This window comes from Dermacentor andersoni, chromosome 2 (genome assembly GCF_023375885.2).
Source record: "Dermacentor andersoni chromosome 2, qqDerAnde1_hic_scaffold, whole genome shotgun sequence".
Taxonomy (NCBI): Eukaryota; Metazoa; Arthropoda; class Arachnida; order Ixodida; family Ixodidae; genus Dermacentor; species Dermacentor andersoni.
Window position 1 is genome coordinate 30,164,157 of NC_092815.1, and position 25,147 is coordinate 30,189,303.

General features: G+C 45.0%; 1 protein-coding gene across 1 annotated transcript in view; it reads left to right on the forward strand.

Moving 5' to 3' along the window:
- LOC126542489 (ras-specific guanine nucleotide-releasing factor 2-like) overlaps positions 1 to 25,147 on the forward strand; it is a 402,122-nt gene that overhangs the window by 293,327 nt on the left and 83,648 nt on the right. Inside the window, exons 3-4 of the mRNA XM_072286375.1 lie at positions 15,800 to 15,947; positions 20,562 to 20,645. Coding sequence (XP_072142476.1) covers positions 15,800 to 15,947; positions 20,562 to 20,645 — 232 coding nt within the window. The remainder of the gene's footprint in view (positions 1 to 15,799; positions 15,948 to 20,561; positions 20,646 to 25,147) is intronic.

Genomic DNA, 25,147 nt, shown 5'->3' on the forward strand with positions numbered 1-25,147 from the left:
GTAGCCACTTCTCTATTCCCGCGTGCGCGTGTAAACGCCTTTCAAACTTCTACAAATACATTATTTTGAAAACGATATCAAGAACAGAGAACACGCGAGATTTTCTAAAGCATTTGCTATCCACAAGTATGCTGACACATGCGTCAGTGAGCCGTCTGTATCTCTGCTCGGGAACGTTTACATATCTTGATCGCGAATCATAAACGTGTCAAGTGCCATGGTCCCGTGCACTTGCTCATGACCGCACATATGGGGTGCGATCTTGTACGCGTTCCAAAATAGAACGGAGGCGGTCCGTTCCACCGAGCCGCACACGGTTGGTCAGTTTGAACGGTGACGAACGCCATGACGTCAATTGTGAAGTGATATCTGCTGTCAATCATTCCGTGTTGTCTGCTATCGGACGAACGCAACGGAAAGGACCGCCAATTTCGCGACGGAAAGAACGGACCGCCTCCGTTCGAGTTTGGAACGCGTACAAGATCGCACCCATGTAGTCTTTCACTGCACGAATAAACACTACGGTTGCTAGTCAACCGCAGTGTCTGTCGTCGCCGTAGTCCCGTTCCTAAGCGTTGTTACTTAGCAAAAACCCCATAACAGATACAAGAATTAGCAATGGTTACGCACGTGTGCAGATACTTATTAGCTTGGCCTGTTCATCATACCTTAGTTTCGTAGAAGTTTAGAAGAATTCAGCATTAGAAATACGGTGAAAAGAACGAAGGCCAAGCAAGTCAGTGTACTATATTTTTCCCATGGTAATTTAACGATCAAAGCGCCAGGGTTCCCATTAGCAATTTTTTAGGAAACTTTTGCGTGTAGATAATGATACATTTTGATAGAAACCTAGAATCAGACATCACAGCTCTAATGTGCCGAAACCAGGTGTACTACAATTTCAATATACGAGGGTTCGCGCGGCTTTGTTGAATATCATGTCTGATACTTTTGGGTAATTTAAACTGCTTACGTATTAGGAGTTTGCAGCACTTGATCGAAGGTGGTACTGAATAATATCATGACATATAATCGACGCATAGCTTCAAGTAAACTTTTCGTGCAGGTCAGGTTCTAACCAGTCTCTTTGAAGCACGCGTCGCCTTTGAACGGGTGTGTTCTCTGCGTAGGCCCTGAACATGCCACACAAAAACATTAAATTTCGCACAATCGTTCTTCGCACTCAGATAGAAGACTGAAAATTCGCTCGTGATCCGAGGCCGCGTGTTCCCTTCAACAACGTATCGCGTTCAACGAGTGGTCCAGCGTCGATACCTCATCACGACTTCCTGTTGTAACCCGCAAGATGTGCTCTATCGGCCTGAAGCTACAAACCATGGTAGAAATCTCGGTATCTCTTTAACTAACCGTTAAGTGGAGGGCACGTGTGAGTAGCAAAAATAATTGTAACATTCCCGGAAACGAGCACAGCAAGTTATGTAAAATAAAGAATAAATTGTTCCGAAGAACCTCCTCTTTACTAATGCATTCAGAAATCTGTGTGTCTGACGACTGCTTTTTTTTTACCTTTTTTTTTCTTGAGCTGAAGTGAGGTGACGGGCCTTCATAAGTCATCCGCACACGTCTCCACTCACTCATACCCTCTCGTTTTCTAAATGTCGCTCGCGGCAGCCCTTGGGCTACGCGTGGTTCTATCAAAAACGCGGCGCTCTTCTTTTATCACGCCAGTGCCGTTCTACGGACTGTCGAAACCACTCGTCGCGAAATGAAACAGTTTGCCAGGGCAGACGAGAGCCAAGAGCATCTCTTCAGTGCCTGTGGCGAGAGGCAAATTAAAGTAAAGGCAGTAAGAGTGCATACAGAAAGCAGACGAAAACACACACATAAAAAAAAGAAAAAGAAAAACGACGTCGGCGCCCAGAGCGCAATAGCGCTGCGCCCAAAGACGCTATACGAGAAGCGCCTTTTCTGCATCTGACACACGCTGGTAATTTCTTTCTCAGCGAAGTTGAAGCGCCGTACTGGATTTTCAGATAGAATGGATAGAAGAAATAAAGAAAGGCAAGGTTTGGTACATTTCAAAATGACGAAACGCGGCGACAACGACGCTTAACGTCTTCTGGGTCGTCGCCACGCTCGCGTTTTCTTTTGTTCTTTTCTTCTTTTTTGGTTGTTGTGCTTTCCTACGTTTCTTTGCTTTTCGTAGTTCTTCCTCGTGCGTCGTCCTCTGCTACTGTGTAGCTGTTCGCACGTCAGAGGCGACGCAAGCATCGACGTCGTCAAGACGAACGAAGAAACGAACGAAGACGATACCCTTATTTCTCCTTTCGGGGAAAAACTAATTTCGAACTCCCTTTTTTGTCTCTCTTTCTGATTCTTCTATATACTTATATATGTTTCTTCACGGATGAGATTGCCGCCATCGGTGAACCAAGCAAAGGCGCATCCTGGCACTTTGACACTGAACAGAGTACAAAATACCGACGTCGATCTTTTACCAAGAGAGAAAAAAAGGAAAAGAAAAAGAAAATAAAGAAAAAAAACAAAAAAGCTAAGTAAGTTAAAGTCGCTGCCGCCTTCGGGCACACATGTGTGGAAGCACACCATCGCAGCACCGATTGAAAAGCGAGACAAGCTAGTCACTGTGAAGTGAAGACGCAGCTCATACGCGCATTCATCGCAGGCACATGAACAAACTCTACCACGATATGCTTTCAGAATATTTACTTTCCCCACTCCTTGCATGCCGTGCGTCTTAAGAATCAACAGCGTAAAAGTATGCCGTGTTGTCGCCTTCGTGCCCGTTTAGAAGCAACAGGTAGCGCGACCTCACATAAACGGCCAGTCACGGTGTTTGCTGTGTCAATCGTATCTCATGCAGGTCAGCGTTCACCACCTTCTCTGAGCATGCTCAAGCGGGACATGCACCAGTGATAATTCTGCTATGTAAGGATGCAGGCGTGTCGGCCGCTGCTGCGATTCATCAGAAAAGCTTCATCATCATCATCATCAGCCTGGTTACGCCCACTGCAGGGCAAAGGCCTCTCCCATACTGCTCCAACTACCCCGGTCATGTACTAATTGTGGCCATGTTGTCCCTGCAAACTTCTTAATCTCATCCGCCCACCTAACTTTCTGCCACCCCCTCCTACGCTTCCCTTCCCTTGGAATCCAGTCCGTAACCCTTAATGACCATCGGTTATCTTCCCTCCTCATTACATGCCCTGCCCATGCCCATTTCTTTTTCTTGATTTCAACTAAGATGTCATTAACTCGCGTTTGTTCCCTCACCCAATCTGCTCTTTTCTTATCCCTTAACGTTACACCTATCATTCTTCTTTCCATAGCTCGTTGCATCGTCCTCAATTTAAGTAGAACCCTTTTCGTAAGCCTCCAGGTTTCTGCCCCGTACGTGAGTACTGGTAAGACACAGCTGTTATACACTTTTCTCTTGAGGGATAATTATGAGAAAAGCTTATTAAGTACCAACATGATCATCGTCACCGTCGTCGTCGTCGTCATCATCATCATCATCACGATCATCATCATCCTATTAGTATGTCCACTGCAGGACGAAGGTCTTTCCCCACGATTTTCAGTAGCTCCTGTCTTGCACTAGCCGATTTAAACTTGGACCTGCAACTATCCTAATTTCGTCACCCCACCTAATTTTCTGCCGCCCTCGACGACGCTTCCTCCATTAGAGTTACCCATTCGGCAACTCTAATAGTCCACAGGTTGTCTGCCCTACCTATTACATGGCCTATCCAGCATCACTAAACATACATGTAGACAACTACGACTCGCTTAAGCTCCCCGCGCGCCATAATACGCGGGACAACACAATATCGAAACCGTACTCTCAGTAAGGATAATATGTGCATAACGACTCGCTCACTCGCTCACTCACTCACTCTTTTATTTACTTACTCACTCACACTCACTCGTTCACTCACTAATTCACTCAGTCACTCATTCAGTAATTCTTTCACATTCACTCATTCACTCACTCACACACATTCAATCACTCATTCACTCACTCGCACTGACTCATTCGCTCAGTCGATCACTCACTCACATTCACTCACTCATTCTCTCACTCACTCATTCACTCACAATCACTCACTCATTCATGCACTCACTCACACTCCCTCACTCACTCAAACTCACTCACTCACACTCCCTCACTCACTCAAACTCACTCACTGACACATTCACTTACTCACTAATCAAAAACTTTCAAACGCGCAAAATATACACAACTGAAGGCTGTTGCGCGCGGCCGAGTGTGTGTGGGCGCTTCATGTAGCGTGAGTTAATGTGCTCCGTCTGGAACGGAACGGCTAGCACTGAAAGCGAAAAAAAATGGCAGAAACGAAACGGTATTTGCTGTTCTGCCTTTTAGTTTACTTGCTTTCCACTTATTCCTGTTCGCAGGCAGTTTCATGCTCTTTGCACGCCTCTAGCAGTACTTTAGCCAAATGCCTTTTTTTTCTCTATTTTTCTTAGCGTACTCTACCCGCTGCGCATTCCGCCATATGCTGGTCTTTCTTGCGTCGTTGACGAATTGGAACGCCGTGAAAGCAGGAGTTCCAGCAAATTTCTTCTCGTCTCTTACCACCGCTTTCCAGCACTCTCTGACGCGCCTAACATAAATTTCCTTTTTCTTCTGCCTTTTCAGTTTCGGCGTTGTTTTGCAGCGGCTGCTTTTCATACTCGGAAAACGAGATGTTTCTTGTCTAAAGATTTTTTAATGTCCTTCCCTGACGTCCTTTGCGTGAGAGCGTGGAAAAACCAACGGACCCCGCATCCTCTTGCCTCCACTGTATACGCATTTTTCTCCACTCGTAAGTGTTTCTCTTTCTTCGGCGTGCTCGTCGCAGTAGTTTCTTGGAACATTTCTCAGACTCACGTGCGAAAAAATACATGGAAAAAGAAAACAACGTAAGCGGTAGCACGTTAGCGAGGGTAGGTCTGCGAGTGCGAGGGGATCTTGTGCCGAGTCTCAGAGGAGGGGCGGCTGGTCGTCGGTAGCTTTCAGCTGCCATATTTCATGGCAAAGGAGGCACAACACGTTCTGGCGATCTCAGAAGAGTCTGTATACAAGAGGCTGTTTGTATACCCGTCCGACCAAGCATGCGATAGGCTTGCGCGTGTGCGTTAGTGCCCGAGTCGTTGAGGAACTCGATATCCGAGCGGTGCTTTTCTCTCGGAGAGCGAATGTCCGCAATGAGCACTGCGCACGTCTCGTAGGCAATGTTTATGGAGTGTATCTCCGTTCGTTTCCTTGGTTTTTTTCTTTCTTTCAATCTTTCTTTTATTTTAATTTTATTATTTTGATAGAAGTGCTCAACTGCGATTTCGGAAGTCGGAAGTGGTGGTGCGCGGCCTGCATGAACGCGGCTGCAGGTTTGTCTCGAGCTGCAAAAACAAGCCTTTCGCCATCTGCGAATGCGAACAGCTCGCATTTGTTCTTTACTTTCAGTGGGCAAGCCAACGAATTTGAAGCAATCGGCGTTTTCAAATTCCCGCATCGCACTTGTCAGACAGTTCGCACGGAGACCCCTTTTGCACGCTTTCGACTTTCGTAACCTTTTCTGTTCTCACCGCTGCGTCGTGCAATGTAACGTTAAAATAAAGACCGCCACGACATAGCGTTCTTGGGCCATGGGAAAGCCAAGCACGTTTACGAGTGCATCGTCGAAAGAGGCGATTGAAACAGTGTGGCACAGTTATTCGCTTACGAGACGGCATTGCGAAATAGCCGCATTCATCCTTTACTTAAGAGATGCCCTCGCAAATATTTCCGATATTTTGTCGTGTGGCCTGTTTCTATTGACAAACCGAGTACTCCTGGAGGATCCATTTCCGCGCCTTACCAGACTTGCTATTCCTGCAATTTCTTCTCTTCGGTTGTCAATATTGGCCTTCCACCATACACAAACGTTCGTAACGTCTTCAGTTTCTTTCGTTAGCCAAGAAGGCTACCATGCTAACCACCACCACCACCACCACCACCACCACCACCACCACCACCACCACCACCACCACCACCATCATCATCATCATCATCATCATCATCATCATCATCATCATCATCATAAGCCTATTTCTATGTCCACTGCAGGACGAAAGCCTCTCCCAGCGATCTCCAATTACCCCTGTCCTGCGCCAACCGATTCCAAATAGCGTCCGCAAATTCCCTAATTTCATTGCCCCACCTAATTTTCTGCCGTCCTCGACTGCGCTTCCGTTCCCTAGCCACCCATCACCTAACTCTAGTGGTCCACCGGTTATCTGACCTACGCATTACATTGCCTGCCCAGCTCCTCTTCTTTCTCCTAATGTCATCTAGAATATCGAATATACCAGTTTGCTCTCTGATCCACACCGTTCTCTTCCTGTCTCTTAACGTTACGCCTAACAGTTTTCATTCCATCGCTCTTTGCGTGGTTGTTTAACTTGTTATCGAGCTTTTTTGTCAACCTCCAAACTTCTGCCCCACACTTTAGGCTATGTAGAATGTAATGAATGTATACTGTTCTTTTCAACGACAGTGATAAGTTCCCGGTCAGAATTTGATAATGCCTGCCGTATGCACTACAACTCATTTTTATTCTTCTGTAAATTTTCTTCTCATGATCAGGGTCGCCTCTGAGTGATTGATCTAGATAAACGTACACCTTCACAGACTCTATCGAGGCTGACTGGCGATCATGAATTCTTCTTCCCTTGCCAGGCTATTTGAACATTATCTTTGTCTTTTGCATATTAAGTTTCAACCCCACTATTAAACTTTCTTTGTTAAGGTCCTCAATCAATCGTTGGAATTCGTCCCTATGGCTGCTGAACAGGCCAATGTCATCTGCAAACCGAAGGTTGCTGAGATATGCACCGTTGATTCTCACTCCTAAGCCTTCCCAGTTTAATAGCTTGAATATTTCTTCTCAACATGCCGTGAATAGCATTGGAGAGATTGTGTCTCCTTGCCTGACCCCTTTCTTGATAGGTAACTTTCTACTTTTCTTGTGGAGAATCAAGGTAGCTGTGGAATCTTTGTAGATATTTCCCAAGATATTCACGTGTGCCTCCTGTACTCCTTGATTACGCGATGCCTCTATGACTGGTAGAATTTATGAAAATTATTCAGAGAGGTCGATAGTACTCCACAGATTTCTCAGTTGCCTTATTGATGACATGGATGTGATCCATTGTAGAGTATTCCTTCCTGAAGCCAGCCTGTTCTCATGGTTGACTGAAGTGTTTCCCTTCTATGAAAAATTATCTTGATGAATATTTTATATAATACCAGAAGTAAGCTAATGGGCCTATAATTTTTTTAATATTATAGGCTGTTTCACATGGCGCGATTGGGGTGAAAGAAATCGTTCTGCCGCGCACGTCGTAGAACAATTTTCGCTGACAGCTTTCACATGCCTTTGCGGCAGCGCGATTTCCGTCGCAGCGACACGCAAGGTTGCATCCTGTTCACAAAGTACCCATGCCTGTATCGTTAAATAAAAACAACATGGGAACTAGTCTAATATTCTAATTTTCCTCTTTTTTATTCGATAATGGAATAGGAACACCCTTGTTTAACGTTTAAAAGCGTTGAGACTTTACGACAGCTTGCAGATACGGTTAGTGAGGCGCTGCACAACACCGCAAGTATGAGCGTGCGGCTTGTGCGGCGTCGGTGGGGTGGTTCCGTTTAGTACACTCTAGTTTCGTTGTTACTATGGAAGCCACAACTTTTTTTCCTGGATGAGTATTTGCTTTTGCAGAAGAGCAAGTTACTATTGAGTGTGCATGTATAAGCAGCTGGCGCAATTTGTAGCGATGAAGAGGTTGACGATGGTGGCGATCAAGTGGGTACCTGCCTTATGTTGAAGCGGCGTCCTTCTTCCGATGTGGATAGCGCGCAGCTTCTCCTTTCAAACGGATTGTGTAAGCGGAAGAAAAGCAAAATGTTTATGAAGCTCCTATGCCGCAAACGGTGGTGGGTACGCCCTAAACATAGCTAAAACTGGCCCGCGACATTGCTCCACGGAGCTACCAAAGCGCGGTAAAACAGGAAAGCGCCTATTTTGACGGCGCTTTGTTTCGTCACATACATTGCCTCTCCCACATAGCGCCGATCGCTGCCACTGAGCGACGGCGCGACCAACTTGTTGGAATCCAGTCGCCGAGAGCCCACGACGTCGCGGCGGTCGCTGAGCGACGGAATTCGCTGTGTCGCTGACTGAAAATCGCCCCATGTGAAACAGCCCTATAAACGTCTCCCTTTTCGTGGATTAGTATAATGTTTGCATTCCAGTTTTCTGGGACCCTTGTAGTCGATAGACACTTCATATAAAGAACAGCCAGTTTTCCAAGCATTATGTCTCCTCCATCATGGATTAATTCGACTATTATTCTATCTTCTCCTGCCGCTCTTCCTCTTTTCATGTCTTGCAATACCCTTCTGACCTCATCGTTAGTTAAAGGAGGAGTTTCTGTATCCTGTTCATTACTGTTTCTAATTGACGTATCCTGACTGCTCTGGGTACTGTACAGGTCAGTATAGAATTCTTCCGCTGCTTTTGCTATATCTTCGAGATTGCTGATGATAATACTTTGCTTATCTTTCAATGCATACACCTTGGTTTGTCCTATGCCGAGTTTTCTTCACACTGATTTCATGCTGCGGTCGTATTTTACTATTTTCTGAATCTTTCCCATGTTATAATTTCGAATATCACTTACTTTTTTCTTGTTGATAATCGTTGGTTGTTCAACGGGTTCTATCTGATCTCCTGAGTTAGACACTTTTATGCTTTGTCGTTCATTTATTAAGTCCTCTGTTACTTGGGAGAGCTTATCTACTGATTGCCTTAGTGCCTTACCTCCCACTTCAATTGCTGCTTCTGAAATCAGCTTAGCTATGGTTTCCTTCATTACCTCTACGCTATCTTGATCTTGCTGCCCTAAAGCTTTTCCAAATCCACTTCCTGTTACTGCGCTTCCTAAATAAGGTATTCATTATTCGGAGTCTATTTCTTTCCGCGAATTCTGCCATCTCTCCTCTAGTGTTCCTAGAATCGCTGCCGTAGTTGCCAATTGCGTGTTCCCCAGCCTGATTTTTCCTAACTTTTTCATTGATGTCGCCATTACTACAGTACACTGAGTTTGTACCTCTTATTGCTAATTCAACATCTTCTCATTGCTAATTAAACATGCTAAACTTATCTCTTCCTTATTCTTCACATCGGGTTAATTATCATTAGCGACACCTTACTTTAATATGAAATTGAAATTGCGCCTATGTATTGGCACTTCGCATGCTCTTGTGTTTTGCGCTAGCATTTCTTTTCTTCACTGAGTGTCCTCAACATATTCTTTCTTTCTCTTGCAATTTCAGTTACTCTAAAATTTTTATTTTCTTGTCCACAATAATCGCCAGATCCCTGACATTTATGGAACCCTTTCAATGTAGAGGAGCTTTTTGGTCTGTGGATTAACGCTTCACTACAGAGTACTGCTCCAATGGTCTTACCAATCTTTTTTAATTAAATTGACATTGTACCTATGTATTCACTCTTCGCCTGTTTTTGTGTTTTGCGTTATTTTTGCTGGGTAAGTGTGTTGGGTAAGTGGGTAACACAAAATAATTGATTTGTGTCTAATCACAATAACTGCAGAACATGCATTTTAAACGCGTTATAACTGTTGCCCGTTATATCCTCGCGAGTATCTGCACATGCCGTGCACTGATATCAGGATTAGCCAATGCAACAATTTCAGCTACGACATGATCAACTTTGTCGTAATATACATGATGCTATGGCTTTTAAATATTCAAGAATCATTACAGCTACTATGGGTTGCTGCGCTGATCTTGAATATAGTATACCTGTCTAATGTCATAGAAAGTGTCTTGAGATGGGTTTAAAACTGTGGCATTCAAATTTGTTGTCGTTATAAAGGTTGTATTTAATTTATTCAGTTTAAAAACACTTTTAAGCACGTATTTATGTTCATTCTGCGTTCTTTACTATGTCGCTTTCTTTCTTCCCTATGCTTTTCTTTTCAGCTCCATTCACGCCCTTGTTCACACCTTTACGGAAGTATCGATCACAAGTAAACTAAACGAAAATAATTGTCAAAATACACAGACAGCTAGGAGAAAACGAAATGACGTTGCGCCAAAATAATGTGCCAGACGAGGCGGAAAATTTGCCCTGAAGCGTAATTTCAAGAGAAAGAAAAAGAAATTGCGCTCCTTTTGACCTCGTTCACGGAACCACTCTTCCCACTCTGCCTCCCGCCGCCGTGCTTCAACTAGGCAGCGAAAATGAGTCGAAGTAACCGCTCATCGATAAAAGCGTTTTCCCGCCACGGAATAACGCGAGCGTAAGGACGTCAACAGAGCCGATATGGTAATTACAGGTATCGCCTTGAGGAGCGATCTCGCACGACGTGCTCTCGAAGAGATGGCGAGTGACGACGCCTGCAGTCGTGGTAAGAAAGAAAAGAAGAAAAAAGAAACGTGGGTGTGGAGGAACAAACTCTGGAGCTAGAAGGTGACGAAGCTGAGCGACCAAAAACGTGTCGTATATTGGAGAAAGGAGCAGGCAGGCCCCTACGGGCAATTTCTCGCCGTGTCGTTTAACCTAGCACATCGTGTAGGGAAAGCGTGAGGGCGAGAACTTCGATCGTCCCGGCTTTTTAATTAGGCCTCGTGACAGGCGAAGGAGAAGGCCGGCGTTTCGTCATTCCCGCGCACTCTGCACACGACGCTCGATGGGCGCAGCATCGCAGCTCGCGACGGGCTCGGCGTACTTGGCGCTTTTCTCGCACTCGTCTTCGCTCGGACGCATCGCTTCATTCCAGATCACATCATTCCGGGAAACCGCGACGAGCTCTCCCCAGACTCGCATAGGAAAACCTTCGGAGAAAAGGCGCGCCGGCTTTTTCATAATACGATGAGCTGACGGCACCGAGGATGGGAAATAAGAGCGCTCAAAGGCAGACACCTCAAGCACCCTCTGTCTATATTAATAGAAGTGGTCAGCTTTCGCTAAACCAGGGCTCACATCGGGCTAGCCACACACTCGCCAATTTGTTGGGAAACGAAAGCCACATTTTTTTATTAGCTGCGAAGAAAATTCGTGTTTCTAAACGGAGCTGGTAATGGTGGTCGCTAAAATTCACGTATAACGTCCCGTATTGAAAGTGTAGAAAGAAAGCTGGCGAAAAAAAAAAGCGCAGGAATAGTACGTTGACGGTCGACTTCCTCGCTGTCCGCCCTTTGAATTACATCTGGAATACGTACATTAAAGCATGTACACGAACATTTTTCGCATTCGTCCCTTATATGAGCACAGTTGCAACTGGAACCCGCGGTTTCGCAGCCTCCAGAAAAAAAGTGACGTATTCAATGAGCCACCCGGAACCGGTATCTTCCATAGGTGTTACTGCGCTGCATAGAATTATTGCGACAGAACGTTGTGGGGACACCTCCGTCTCGTTTCTCGATTTATCGTCGTGCTCTCTGGCACGAAGTCGACATGTGAGCGTGGCAGAAAGAAGGGAACCCGACGCGGGAGAAGGGGGCCAGGGGGGGGGGGGGGGGGGGGGGGGTTGAGAGCGTTGTTCAGACGCGCCGCCAAAGACTGGTTGTCAAGAGGCTTCCACGCTGACGGCTCAGACAAATGAGTCGACCTCTTGGACGGGATCCCGACGTGCACCCGCATGATATCGGAGCCGCGTTTATAGACGCAGCGCCCGGCCGTACGCTTTTCGGCGCGAGTCAGAGAGATCGCGTGGTGATCGATTTCCGGAGAAAAAAATGACGTTCAATTCGTGCTAGCTCCGACGTGCGTGTGGGGGCTCTTAATTTTAGTTTGAGATAGCCCTGTGACAACCGCGGTTATAGCTATGATTCAGTACGAGCGCGTTAGTGCAAGACGGTATAGCGTGATTTGTGTTGCGCTACCGTATTCATATTGCAGAATTACCAACTAGCCCTCTTGTCAGTTGTATAGCCATGACTGTTTGCAGCGTCCATATGCTTAATAATAAAACCTGCCTCTATAACGGCTCCCCCTCCCCTCGACCGCCTCTATTTTGTGATATTTCTTCAATAGTGCCATGCGTCTGCTAGCTATTGGTTTGGTGTCTTCATGAAAGAACATCTACGTATATATTATCCTTCTTCATTCTATACTTGCTTTGTAAGAAATCTTAAGTTACATAATGCGTTTTGCGACTAGCTGGTCGTGCGTAAAGTTATAATCACGCGCTGTGAAAGTGAAAGTGAAAGTGAAAGTTTATTTTCTTTTCAACGAAAAGAGGGCGCCAAGACAAAAGGCAAGAGCCTGACAAGGTCCCGGTCACCCGTAAAACAGCTGGCATTGTGCACGAGCAGCGTGCTGCAGCAAGGTTATTAAATGCAAATACCAATTATTTGCTGCCATGTTCTAATGCTCCACATAAATGCCAAGACTCAGAACGCAGATCCCGTGGAGCAAGAAAGAAAGAACAAAGCAAACCTAGAAAACAGCCATCATTCTGAAAAATTGCAAGCAAACCACCGACTTCAATAAGGACCAGCAGCACAAGCGAAGTTATTGCGGCCAGAATACATCGACAGTTCCAACTAAAGAACTTTTAAACGTGACAACAGGGACGTCAAAGAAGTCACATAACGTTAACTATAGGACGTGGTCTGACGTCTGATTCTGAAACTTAAGAACAGCGAATCTACGCTGAGCAATACGCACGTGAGCTAGAAAACGGGGCTCGCTGGAGTACACATGAGGCCGAGACACAACGACATGTGATGACTACGCCACGGCTTGCCTAACGTTCCGCTTACCGGGATGACTGATGGGACTCGCAAAGTGAGCACTCATTCAGTGCGCAGGACAAACATGTGTGTAGAGGTAATTGCGAGAAGCACTGACGAGCTCCAGCGAATGCTTATTTGAGACGTATAGACCGTTTCATCGGGCGAGGAGGATCGTGCGCGTGGAGAGCCTTTCCTCCTCTCTGGCTTGGGCGATCCGGCGCGGCGCTGCTTGAAGGTATTGCTGTCGCGTGCTGCGGAACAATTTCGAGATGTTTTAGATGGTACTTTGTGAAACTTACGCCATGTCCGTTCATATAAGGTCGTCAGGGAAGCCTTTCGGTGCATCGGTAACTACAGTAGGCGGAAATATCTTCTGGGGGCGCAAAAATGCGACGCGTTTTATCAGCCGCGGTGTACGCACATTATCAGTCGCAGTGTGTGTATGTGTTGTGAACTATTTTGCTTATATCGGTTTTAATTCAACAAAGAAAACCAGTGTCTTTGTATTAGCAGCATGAAATGGTAAATCTGCTCAATATCTGATCGCTTGGCGTAGGGAGTAAAACATAAAGCATAAGAGCGCATGCTCGTGCACGGCCAACCTAAGGATGCCACGAAACATCTAAGCGGCAGTCACAATCAAATATTTGTGATGCACCGGCATCGTTCTCGCGCATTTCAAGTCTAGTAGGCTTCAAATTACCATATGTCTACGGTAGCCTTCCTGCATGAGGCCGATGGCGCTGCTCAACACAGCGATCACTGCGGTTGGTGAACCAGCACGGTACATATGTAAGCTGTGCGCTTCGGCATTGTCTTTTTGGCCTGCATACAGCCATTATATATGAGGGATCGCATAAAAATAATGCGATGCTTATTTTTGAGGACAAAATTTCCGTAATACGTGTGAGTGCGTCGTAGAAACGGAACGAACACAACCGAAAAATAAATTCGGTTATCATTTTCTTTCTCGAAAAAGCAAGAGAAAACGGGCTAACGCCGCAATAGGGCCTCGCATGGTCACGCCGCACGACGTTTATAAATATATAACCGCTGATGCGGTATGCTTGGACCATGTGGTATATATAGAACAAAGGTATATATAATCCAGCACCTACCACTGCTTAGGACGCTCGTGCAGTTCGTAAACAGTCCCTTTGCTGGACAAGCGTAATTCAGACTGTAAGGTATGCTGCTATCACTTGCCAAAACTATTTTATTCAGGGGCGGAAACCTCATCCATCGAACCAAGTAGTCACGCAATGTAACCTGCAGCGAACAGTTTGAACGCTTGTCCAAGTATAACATCACAGCTCCTATCGTAGCAGAACGGTACCCACACTCACGCTGTTACGATCGTCGCGTATGTTACATGGCTCCTAAATCGCAGCTCAGAAATAGAGGATAATACTGCAATAAGGTCACATTAGTGATTGGAACATTCAGAAATACACAATTGATCTTCGAGGCTGATTGTAGACTCGAATATGCGCGCACACATCGCGCTGCGTGTTCCGTCCACCTCAACGCCAGCAGAAATTCCGGCCATGACGCCTTAAACCACTTCAGCACGTCTCACAGAACCGTTTACCACGTAGAAGACGCACGTCATACTAAACAGACCACACGACCGTGAAAACAAACGCCAGAACCTGCCGCCTAGCGTATACCTGCCATGCAAAAGACCGCTTTAACCCAAGCCAGTATGGCGCTGCTCATAGGCGGCGCCACTGCGTTCACATTATGGCAGCGCCTACGAAAAAACGATCTATAGAGTAGGCGCCTTTTCGTGGAAACAGGTTACCAGTGCACGTAAATGCACGTCAGCTGCCCTCCAGCAAGTCTTAAGCAAGATATATGCGAGCTAACACGTGGCGTCCAATACGATGTACGACGCGCGTGAAACATGAGTGCGTATACTGTATTGAAAGCGAATAAAGCTAGTTACACGCTGATACAGGCATGAACAGTCTGAAGAAGGATCGGACGTCAAATGATGTCTCCTCTTTCACTTGCATGGGGCGACGGTGTCCTTCTTGAATAATTTATGTACTTGAATAAAGACAAGCACAGCGACAGAGTTGTACGAAACATCTTTATCGTGTGGGAATTATTTAACATGATGTGCTGGAAACAAGAAGCGAAAAAGAGAGCGCGCCAACAGAACACCAGAAGAGAAAACGCGCCACTGCCGCAAAGGCATTGCGCGCGGGCACGGGTCATTTCTTTTTCTTTTCTCCTAATGTTTGTACGTTACCCTCTCTCGGCGCATTGTAAGGTCATAGACTGGACTTTCTTTCCTGGTTGACTACCCTGCCTTTTCCTTTCCGTCTGTCTCTTTCTCTCGCACTGAAGAGGTTTGAAAGTTTGCTGTTCATCTCCATGATCGTGTGCCTATATGAAACACCGTCTGCTCTATTGTTAGGACAGCGTTTGTGCTATTCTGCGAACAAACCCACAAAAAAATCTAAGTTGCGTGAGCACAGCGGCAAGTAAAGTACCGCTAATGACGCTATTCATTAGTATCTACAAAAAGCTCCTATTCTCGCGCAAACATTCATTCACACCCGTTTTCAGGCATTGACCTATTGAAACCTAACCACAAGCCGGGTGCTACAGGGTTGCGTGCTTCGTTTACATTCATTCTTTAACAATAAAGACAACTTAAGCTCAAAACCAGATAGCGTATGCAACGTGTATTGTATTGTATTCTTACCCGCCGTGGTTGCTTAGTGGCTATGGTGTTGGGCTGCTAATCACGAGATCGCGGCATCGAATCCCTGCCGCGGCGGCCGCATTTCTATGGGAGCGAAATGCGAAAACACCCGTGTACTTAGATTTAGGTGCACGTTAAAGAACCCCAGTTGGTCCAAATTTCTGGAGTCCCCCACTACGGCGTGCCTCATAATCAGAAAGTGGTTTTGGCACGTAAAACCCCATAATTTAATTTAAATTTGTATTGTATTCTTTCTTACTCTTCCTTCATGCCCGTGGTGCTATTTGCAGTTTCAGCAAGATGCTGCTTCAGAAGGAAGAGCTGGAGCAAAAGCATCTCCACCTGGTGCAGATCGTGGAGAGCGAGAAGACAGCCAAGTGGCAATACACACAGCAGTGCGAGGAGCTCACCGTCGAGATCAAGAAGCTGCGCGCCGAGGTGAGCATGCCACGAGGGCTGTACGTTCGTGAGGCGGCAACCTCATGGAAGATAACGCAACAGCAGACTAAATAAGGTCCACACTCGGTGGAACACCCCGTACTCGGCGCTTCATGAGAGTTTCAATTAAAATATGTCCACTGATAATCTTCAGTAAGGAGCTACTTGAACAAGACTGAGAGAATGAGTTGGAGTTGTAGTTGGTCCAGTTGGTGAAGGTTCGTCTTGTTTTGTGCCATTCCTATCAAGGTGACGGGATCATCCTACGTCTACCCGCCCAATGACTGAGCAGTATTGCACAGAAACATTGCAGGGTTGTTATCTCAGTGAGACTGTTTCAACACAAAAGAGGGCAGAGATCCCGTATACGCGTCTTCCTTACAAGGCCTAACTCACTATCGTACCTTACGAACTGCAATTGTTGTGGTTCGCCGCTTATACTGAAACTATCGCTATGCTACAGCCAACCATTGAAGCCTCGCAGATTATTCACACTCTTAGTTAACTATGCAGAAAGGCGAGCCAAGTAACCGACGCCTTCCGGAAGAGAACCTCGTTTACTGCAGTGCCGGAGAGAAAGCCGCGGTTTATTGGTGGTCTGCCTTCTGTCCGCATCAAGAAAACAGGCGAAAGCGTTAGAGCGGGAATTCCTGCTCGTTCTTCGATCGACTCCATGCAAGATAAAGCAGTGGCAGACGGAAGGACTAAAATTAAATAGAACAGTACCGCGCTGTCGTTTTAGCGAACCACGATCACAAATTCTTTCCTTTGACTTCCTTTTTTTCTGATCTTTATGAGCCTACCACAAAAAAAGGATAAAAAGAAGGAAATATTTATAATGCTGCGGAAGAACGACGGCTTCCCCCTTTTTTCTTCACTTTTCCTTGCGCATTCTTCTTTCGATTTTACTGTTGCGCCGAAGCGCCGTGATAATGTGAGCGAACCATTTCGTCGCCGAGCACGAAGTCAATGTTTTTTGTTTGTTTGTTTGTTCGAATGCAACCCGATAAGCGGACCGCTACTTCCTCAACTCTGGCTCAGCGGCCGCTGCCGTAGGTCAACGCCTGCACTCCGCGCATACACATGGCGACGGGAACAAGCTTTTTGGCTTCATTTCCGCTGGCGACGGCACGATCACACTTCATTTGGAGATACATAAAAACACCGTAGGTAATGTCAATGGAGATGCAAATTTCTCGACAAGATCTGTGCACCGTAGACAAGTATAAACAATCACCACAATCGCATTAAGACTACGGAGATGCCCAACTTTGGTATATTCATAACGCATATAGGTGATCAGGTCTAGGATTGCTCTATATTTAAAGAGAAACGCCATTCCCCATGCCCGCGTTCAACTTTCACCGAAGCAAGTTTCTTTGCTCACGGCTCTTTCTCGTGCTTTTCCCCACCTGAAGGAGGCACTAAGTCTCGATGATTGTGATAAATGGGGTGAGTTTCTGTAAGCTATACAATAGGTCAGGCCAACTGGTGTCTAAAGACGAGAGCAGTAAATTTTATCAATAAGGACTTTCGGATCATAACAGAAGCTACGGCTCTTTTGCTAGCCGACTATGATGTACGTTTTGAGATAAATAGCGATGCACCGGTAAATGAAGCAGCTGCTTAAAACTCGTGGACAAATTCATCATTTGCATGGTAGTTCGGTAGCGGTGTGGCAGACGGCCGCACAAATATTGTAACATATGCTGGTGGCATCGTCCTGCCACCGAGACTGAAGCCGTATGTATATATTAGGGTGGCGATGGTTCAGTGATATATGGTTTCTAATAGTTTCAGTAAATTGCAAGGAATTGTGCGTGTAAATGCGCGCTTTTTACGACACCTGTGATAGTTACGTGAGCTGATGGAGTAGGATGCAAGACGCGAAAGAAAACCTTCGTAATTTTAACTGCTGTGAGACGATGAGTTCAAAGATATTTAGCTAAGGTTATCTTTACCTCTAGAAAGACTGGTGTGGATTCACAGAGTAACCCTTCCGGTAAGCGAGCTCAAAGGAGCCTACGGCGTCTGTTGTTCGTGCATCTCCCTTGCAGCTCAAGCAGCATCCCTGAATTAATCTCACAGAGCGTTTCAGTCATGAACAAATAATTTAGCACAGCTTGTAGAAAATTCGTAGTTAAACTCAATTAAATCAACGTTGAAAAATGTTTTAAGCTTTTATTCGGGCTTTGTTCGGAACACCGTTCACGGCTGCCAAACAGGTCGCTTGACTGACGAGCTCCATCATTGGCAAGCCCCATTTATCAAACATCATAGCGTTTTTACTGTTTCGGTTGTCGCTCGCCGTTTCTTGTATTTTTTTTCCATGTGCACATGTCACGCTGATGTCGCTCTTCTACTCAGCGATTTATCGAATACAATTTGGTACCTTTCATTCAAACTGTGTTCCCGAGTTAATCACGCGCTGCTTTCGCGCGTTGTATGCGTGACGACGACCAGTCCAGCCGCGGCACCGTATCCGTCCATTTCCCAAAAAAGTGAACAGTACGCGAGTGCGAGCCAGTTCAAAGGCCCGCGTTAGCTCTTGGGTGGATAAAGAAATTATGCAGAAACTCCACTGGAGTCGTCGAAGTATGCGTAAGCATGCCCCCAGATTTCAGTTGACCCGCCTCTAAATTTCAAGTTGGCCTGCCCCTAAATTCCGGTGCAAGAGATTTCGGTGCAAACTTTGATTATTTTCCCGCCTTTCTTATAGGTATTACCTTTTTTTTCTTTTTTGTGTGATAATGTATACGATACACGAGAGGCTTCACATAATGTGACACAAGCCAGGGTAAAACACTAAGTATAACATGGATGTAAAACAACAGCTGAGCCAAAATATCAGAGGGTAATATGAAACGCAGGAAACTTCGGACGATGGGTTTCACGAAACACTGTAAATACCAAATGTAACTCGCAAAAACATAATTATTCCTTCTTCACGTGGTCACCGACACAAACTTGTGACACGTCTACCTTAGAGTAAAACTCTTTTTAACAAATCTAGTGCTCACGTATTTCAGAAATGTTTATTGTTGCCCGTGTAGCATGGGTAGTGAGCACCGTGCATGATGGACATCAATAAACGCGAATGTGAAGGTGAGCATAATTTACTTGGACCACTTCAGAGTAAAAAAAAAATAGCTTTTCACTTTGATCCTATCAGGAAATAAACTAAGTTGCCTGAACGTTACTCGGAAGTTCAATTACCGCCCAAGGCTCGCAAAACTAAATCGATTCTCCAAAAACAATATATTTCGGTGAGAAGCAGAAATTGGTACCTTTGTTATAACATAGACCCATCTTGGAAAACTAATTTATAAGGCTGAAGTATGTGTTAACCGTGCTATAATTAACACGCAGCTTACGCACAAGAAAGAAAAAAGGGGCCCCGTTAATTGCGCTCCTCCGAAGGACTCGCGTGCACACGTCTGACCCAAGATGCTTCTCCAGTCAACAAAATCAGAAAGCGGATGGGCGGATAACATTGTCCTTCAACATTACACGCTCGCTTTACAAGACGTCCTGAAGCGTTCTTAATTTGCTTGCTCCTTACCACGCGCAATTACTTCACCTTCGGTGCTTCGACCAAAGAGCAACGAAGTGAGCGCGGCAAAAGTCTAAAAAGGACAAACAAAAAAGAAAAGCAGCGAGCATGTCTTGATGCGAGTTTGGAAGCGTTTAATTTATAACGGTCAGTGAGAAGACAGCTAGCGTCGATCAGCTAATGACCTCCCATGGATATTAGTGAAAATGAGAACAGCTTCGCTTTTCTTTCTCAGCTGTATTCTTTCCTTAATAAATAATTTCCCCCAATTCTTGCGTATGAAAGGCCATAACTCGCGACCTGATAATGAGCTAAGGTTGAAATATTTGTCTCGCTCACCTAATGTACCACTTCTTTTTTTTTTTCTTCTTCTCCTTCTACGAAATGACCATCGTTTTTCACACTAATTATCCGACCACTCGCCACGTGCGTTTGCTGTCTCAGACGAGTTTTCGCGATAAACGGTTTTCTTTGCGAAACGCATGCGACCGAATTAGGAGCGCTTGGTTCTAGCAAGTCTAAAATCAGCGCGAAATCTTCATTCTTTTATTTTCAGTGCAAATCCGGGTTGCCTTTCTAAGTCAAGCTTTGTTGCACGGCGATGTGCACAAGACGAAGCACGCTTTACAGGAAGTGCTCAGATAGGGTAGCACTAAAAGCAACGCAATGAAAATGAACGTAATTGATTAAAGTGAAGCATGTGACGGCACTTTAACAACCATGATGCCGATTCCAGTTGCGTCTTTATTTTTTTCTATTTTGTATTCGTTGCGCTCCCTTCCTGGTAATTTTGACATTTCCATTATCACATTTCCAAGGTTATTAAAGGTTGCATCAACTTTATTTGTTATCTCTGTCATGGGTGGCAATATTAACAGTGTACAACTTGAACGCATCGAATAAGCATTATTTTGCAGCAATATAATATGATGAGCTGTTATTCAGTGAATATCGCGGGAAAACAAACCGCATCTGATAATAATATAAGGCAGGACACATAGCATGTGACGTCATGATGCACTGACCTTCCGTTCATATTTTTCTCCACACATACCGGGCAGCTGTGCGCGCTGAAGAAAGAATGGAGGCTCACGCCACACCGAAGCGAAGACGAAGACAGCGAAGAAATCAAAAAGATCAAAAAAGTGAGTTTTGTTCTATTTCGCCTCTTCTTGTTTCTCGCGGTCTGCTTTGTCCTCCGTTCACAGCAACATCCTCTTTAGCAAGCGGGGGTGGTGGCCGCGTGAAAGAGGTAGCGCGACTGAACAAAAGCGCACGAGCGGGTAAACGTACGTTCTGAGGTATATTTAAAGTGTTCGCTTTATTACTGCGCCCTTTCTCTTTAGTCGTCTTTAATCACTGGCGAAAACGAACACAGGCGTTAGTTTCATGGTCAGTATCCCAGCTGATCGGGGCATTGTCTGCGACATGGTGCTAGAATCGACAGCACTTCATTCTTTTCGAAGTACTTGTACTGACAGCGACGTCCAGCGCGCCGCACTGGTACCACAACCGAGACTGGCAATAGTTTCTTTACTGACTGGAAACAAGCCACAGACCAGCCTTTTTGTTTACTTACCGCGGGATTCGCAGCGTAAGATTCTGACACTGTTGTTGTTGTTGTTGTTGTTGTTGTTGTTGTTGTTGTTGTTGTTGTTGTTGTTGTTGTTGTTGTTGTTGTTGTTGTTGTTGTTGTTGTTGTTGTTGTTGTTGTTGTTGTTGTTGTTGTTGTTGTCGTCGTCGTCATCGTCGTTATCCCGCCTTGTTTTCAGTGGAATAAGACGACTTGATTAGCGGTTCCGGCACTCATATTACTGCCCCCATTATGCTGCGGCACACTGTGGTTTCATTCACACGATAGCCACCGAGAGGGAAATCAATATAGAGAGCCAGATTTTTTTCAAGTACAAAACAAAAAGCAGCCCTAGAAGAGGCCCTCGATGATCAGCGTTGGGAGGCTAATTAAAATGGCGACGACGAACAAAACAACGAAGTTATGGCACGCACAGAGCTTATAACCTCATTACCCCCCAGGCGTTCCCCGGGTAAATAACTCCAGAAGCCTGCTTCTAACTCTGGCGTCTCACGTCATGTCCCGCCGTTATGATATCGCGTTCACCTGATCGGCGCTCACAGATGGCGCGCTTCCGGGTTTGCGCTGCAGGCGGTGGCCGTGCAGGGGCGCCGGCAGAGGTCCGCACGCTGAGCTGAAAATTTGATCCCGTCTAATCCACTCAGTGTGTAGCGCACTCGGTAATTTCGTTAGCAGGCACAGACTGCCAGTGTGTGCGTGTGTGTGTTGAACGGACTGGCGACGCTCACAGCGAGGCATGAGCGCAAACGGAGGCGCTGAAGCGGCCGCCGCACACGTATAGCTCGCTGCTGGCCGGGCGTCGTGTTGAAGTCGCTCGAGGCCGTATCTTGGGAATCGTCCGCGTTCCTTTAGAGTACCATTTCTGTATGACCGCCTACGACAGTTTGCAGTCAATGCCGCAAGGTATTGAGAGCGTTGTAGTTTGCTGCAGCGTGTATTTCCTCTCGCCCCTGGCTAACCTCCCTGTCTTTCCTCCTCTTTGTCTCTCCTCTCCTCCTCCTTCCTCTCTCACACACACACACACACACACACACACACACACATATATATATATACACATTGAAATAGACGCGTGAACTAAACGATGGATTCAGGTTCCGGCGCCAGAGTCCGGCTTTATCAAATATTATTATTATTATTATTATTATTATTATTATTATTATTATTATTATTATTATTATTATTATTATTATTATTATTATTATTATTGCCTGTTGATGCTTTCAACAGGCACTTTGTTAAAGCGTCCTAAAGGGCCGTCTCTCCAGATACAAGCACTACGCCGTTAGGGCATTCCGTATCTGCGTCGGCTTTTCTTCCGAGAGGCCCGCCGTGGTTGCTCAGTGGCTATGGTGTTGGGCTGCTGAGCAAGAGGTCGCGGGATCGAATCCCGGGCACGGCGGCCGCATTTCGATGGGGGCGAAATGCGAAAACACCCGTGTGCTTAGATTTAGGTGCACGTTAAAGAACCGCAGGTGGTCGAAATTTCCGGAGTCCTCCACTACGGCGTGCCTCATAATCAGAAAGTGGTTTTGGCACGTAAAACCCCATAATATTTTTTTTCTTCCGAGAATTTTGAAGGGTAAAAGGGGGGGGGGGGGGATCTGGAAGAAATTATTTTCAACTTCCGCCCTAACAAGCCCACTGGATATGATGGAATTTCTTTACACACCATTAGAAGGAATTTCAATGCACTGTCAGATATTATCCTGCATATACTGAATGGTTTTTTGGAAGGCGACGAAATTCCAGAATGCTTAAAAACTGCAATTGTTGTACCACTACACAAGTCAGGGAAGAAAGATAGTATTGAAAACTATCGGCCATTTTCTATATTGCCGATTATTGCTCAGGTCTTAGAAAATTTTCTTTTCCACACTGTCTTCTTTTCTTAACAAATTTTCTATCCTGACCAATTAACAGTTTGGCTTTATTTCAGGGCGTGGTACTGTGGCACTGCTTGAGGAATTTTCAGATGAACTGTTCTCGGCATTTGATCAGAATCTTTTCACATGTGCGCTATTTTTAGATGTAGCGAAAGCGTTCGACACCCTAAATCATCAAATCTTGTTAAGTAAACTACATCTTTGGGGATTTCGTGGGCCTTCTTACAATGTTCTTGAAAATTACTTGAGCAAGAGATTTCAGGTGGTCTCTACCGATGACAAGGGTGTACTTAGTTCTAAGCTGTCGGTAAAAGCTGGAGTTCCTCAGGGGTCCATTTTGACGCCATTGTTGTTTAATATCTTTGTTAACGACTTCCCTTTGTCAATTTCGAAATGTTCAGTATTCCAGTATGCTGACGACACTGTATTAGTAGCGAAACACCTTTCTTATAAAACGTCCACTGATATGTTGCAAAATGACGTGTACAAGGCAATCCTTTGGTTCTCTAATAATGGAATTGTTGTAAATGCCCAAAAAACAAAACTTGTTTGTTTTCGCTCCCCACTTAAGACTACTGTTATTAACATGCCTCTCTACTTGCATGAGTCAGACTGTGTTCATTGTAAATGTGCGCCTATTCCATACGTGGATTGTGTGAAATATATCGGAATCTATTTCGATAGTAATTTATCGTCGCAACATCATTTATCACTAATTTGTTCTAAACTGAGGTCAGTAGCGTGGCTGTTATTTAATATCAAAAGTATTGCACCCTTGTCTGTAAAAAAGATTATAGCACAGGCACTAGGTTACAGTGTGTTGAGGTACGGCATTACAGTCTTTGGCTTTTGTTCGGATCGTTGGAGATGCAGGGTTGACCGGATTATAAAAAACATTCTTAAAAATGTTGCGTACAATTCCCCAATAGTAACATCTGCTAACATCTTCCGTGAACTTGGTCTACCAAACTTCCATTCATTACTTATAGAAACAGTTGTCGTTAAACATTTCTGGAATTCCGCTTTCAAATAACAAAGTGCCGCCGCAAGAGAGCTTAGAAAACATGTCCGTTATGTAATTCCTCGTTCAGCCACAAGGTATGGCGCGGCCAGACGCTGTGCTTATGTGCCTGACATATTTAACAAATTACCAGAAGAAATTTTTAACGCGACATCAAACAGCACGCTAAAACGCTTTTTAAAGCAGCTACAGTAATATTACCCTCTTGTACATTTTTTTTTTTTTTTGCATCGCTATAGTTACCTCTTCAACTTTTGTTATATGTAGATAACCAAATGTTATCTTGTTCTTTTCAATTTTTTGCCTTTCATTTTTTTTTTTTTATTTATTTATTCTTCATTTCTCATCAATTTATGTATATTTTTTTTGCTTTGTGTATCACATTCGTTGGCACGGTCCTACAAGCCAACTGAGGCTTAGACCGGCCTGCTTGTGTTGTTTTGTATATTTTGTGGCAATAAACATTATTATTATTATTATTATTATTATTATTATTATTATTATTATTATTATTATTATTATTATTATTATTAACTGCCCTGACGCCGTGCATCGTATGCTGATGAAGGCCGGACCCCAGCCGAAACGATATTACAGCTGATGAGCGTCGACTCTAGGCGCAGGAGCTAGAAACTTACTTAGGAGGAGGACACGTTCCAGAGTTTTCAGTTGTCAATCTGCAAGCCCAGGTTGTAGGTGTCAGGGCCACTCCAGCGCGAAACCTCCGATGGCAAACTTCCTCCAGCTGGAAAAGCTTGCGGTGATTGAACTTCTGACAACTTGTTTCCTGCGCACAGTTAGCATAAGGACATCGTTTAAGTCTTCACAACTATATAAAAAGCGGCCGAATAGTGGAAAGTTGTAGTTGTAACTCTATTCCAAGTCACCTAAAAATGTTACGCTGTTTGTCTTCTTGCAAGCATAATGCAATTGTTTATGGGTTGCCCACGCTTCGTCTCTGGTACAGATAAGCTGACCCGGAGATCCCAGTGGAGCGCAAAAAATACAAACAGATATTTGAGAACCCAAATTAGATCACATACTACTCATTTGTATCACTCGAAGAAAAGGTGTCTGATTAAAAATAGGTATTCAAAGGAAAAAAGTTTTGAAATGGTTCCATATTAACCTCGTTCAGGTAATCAT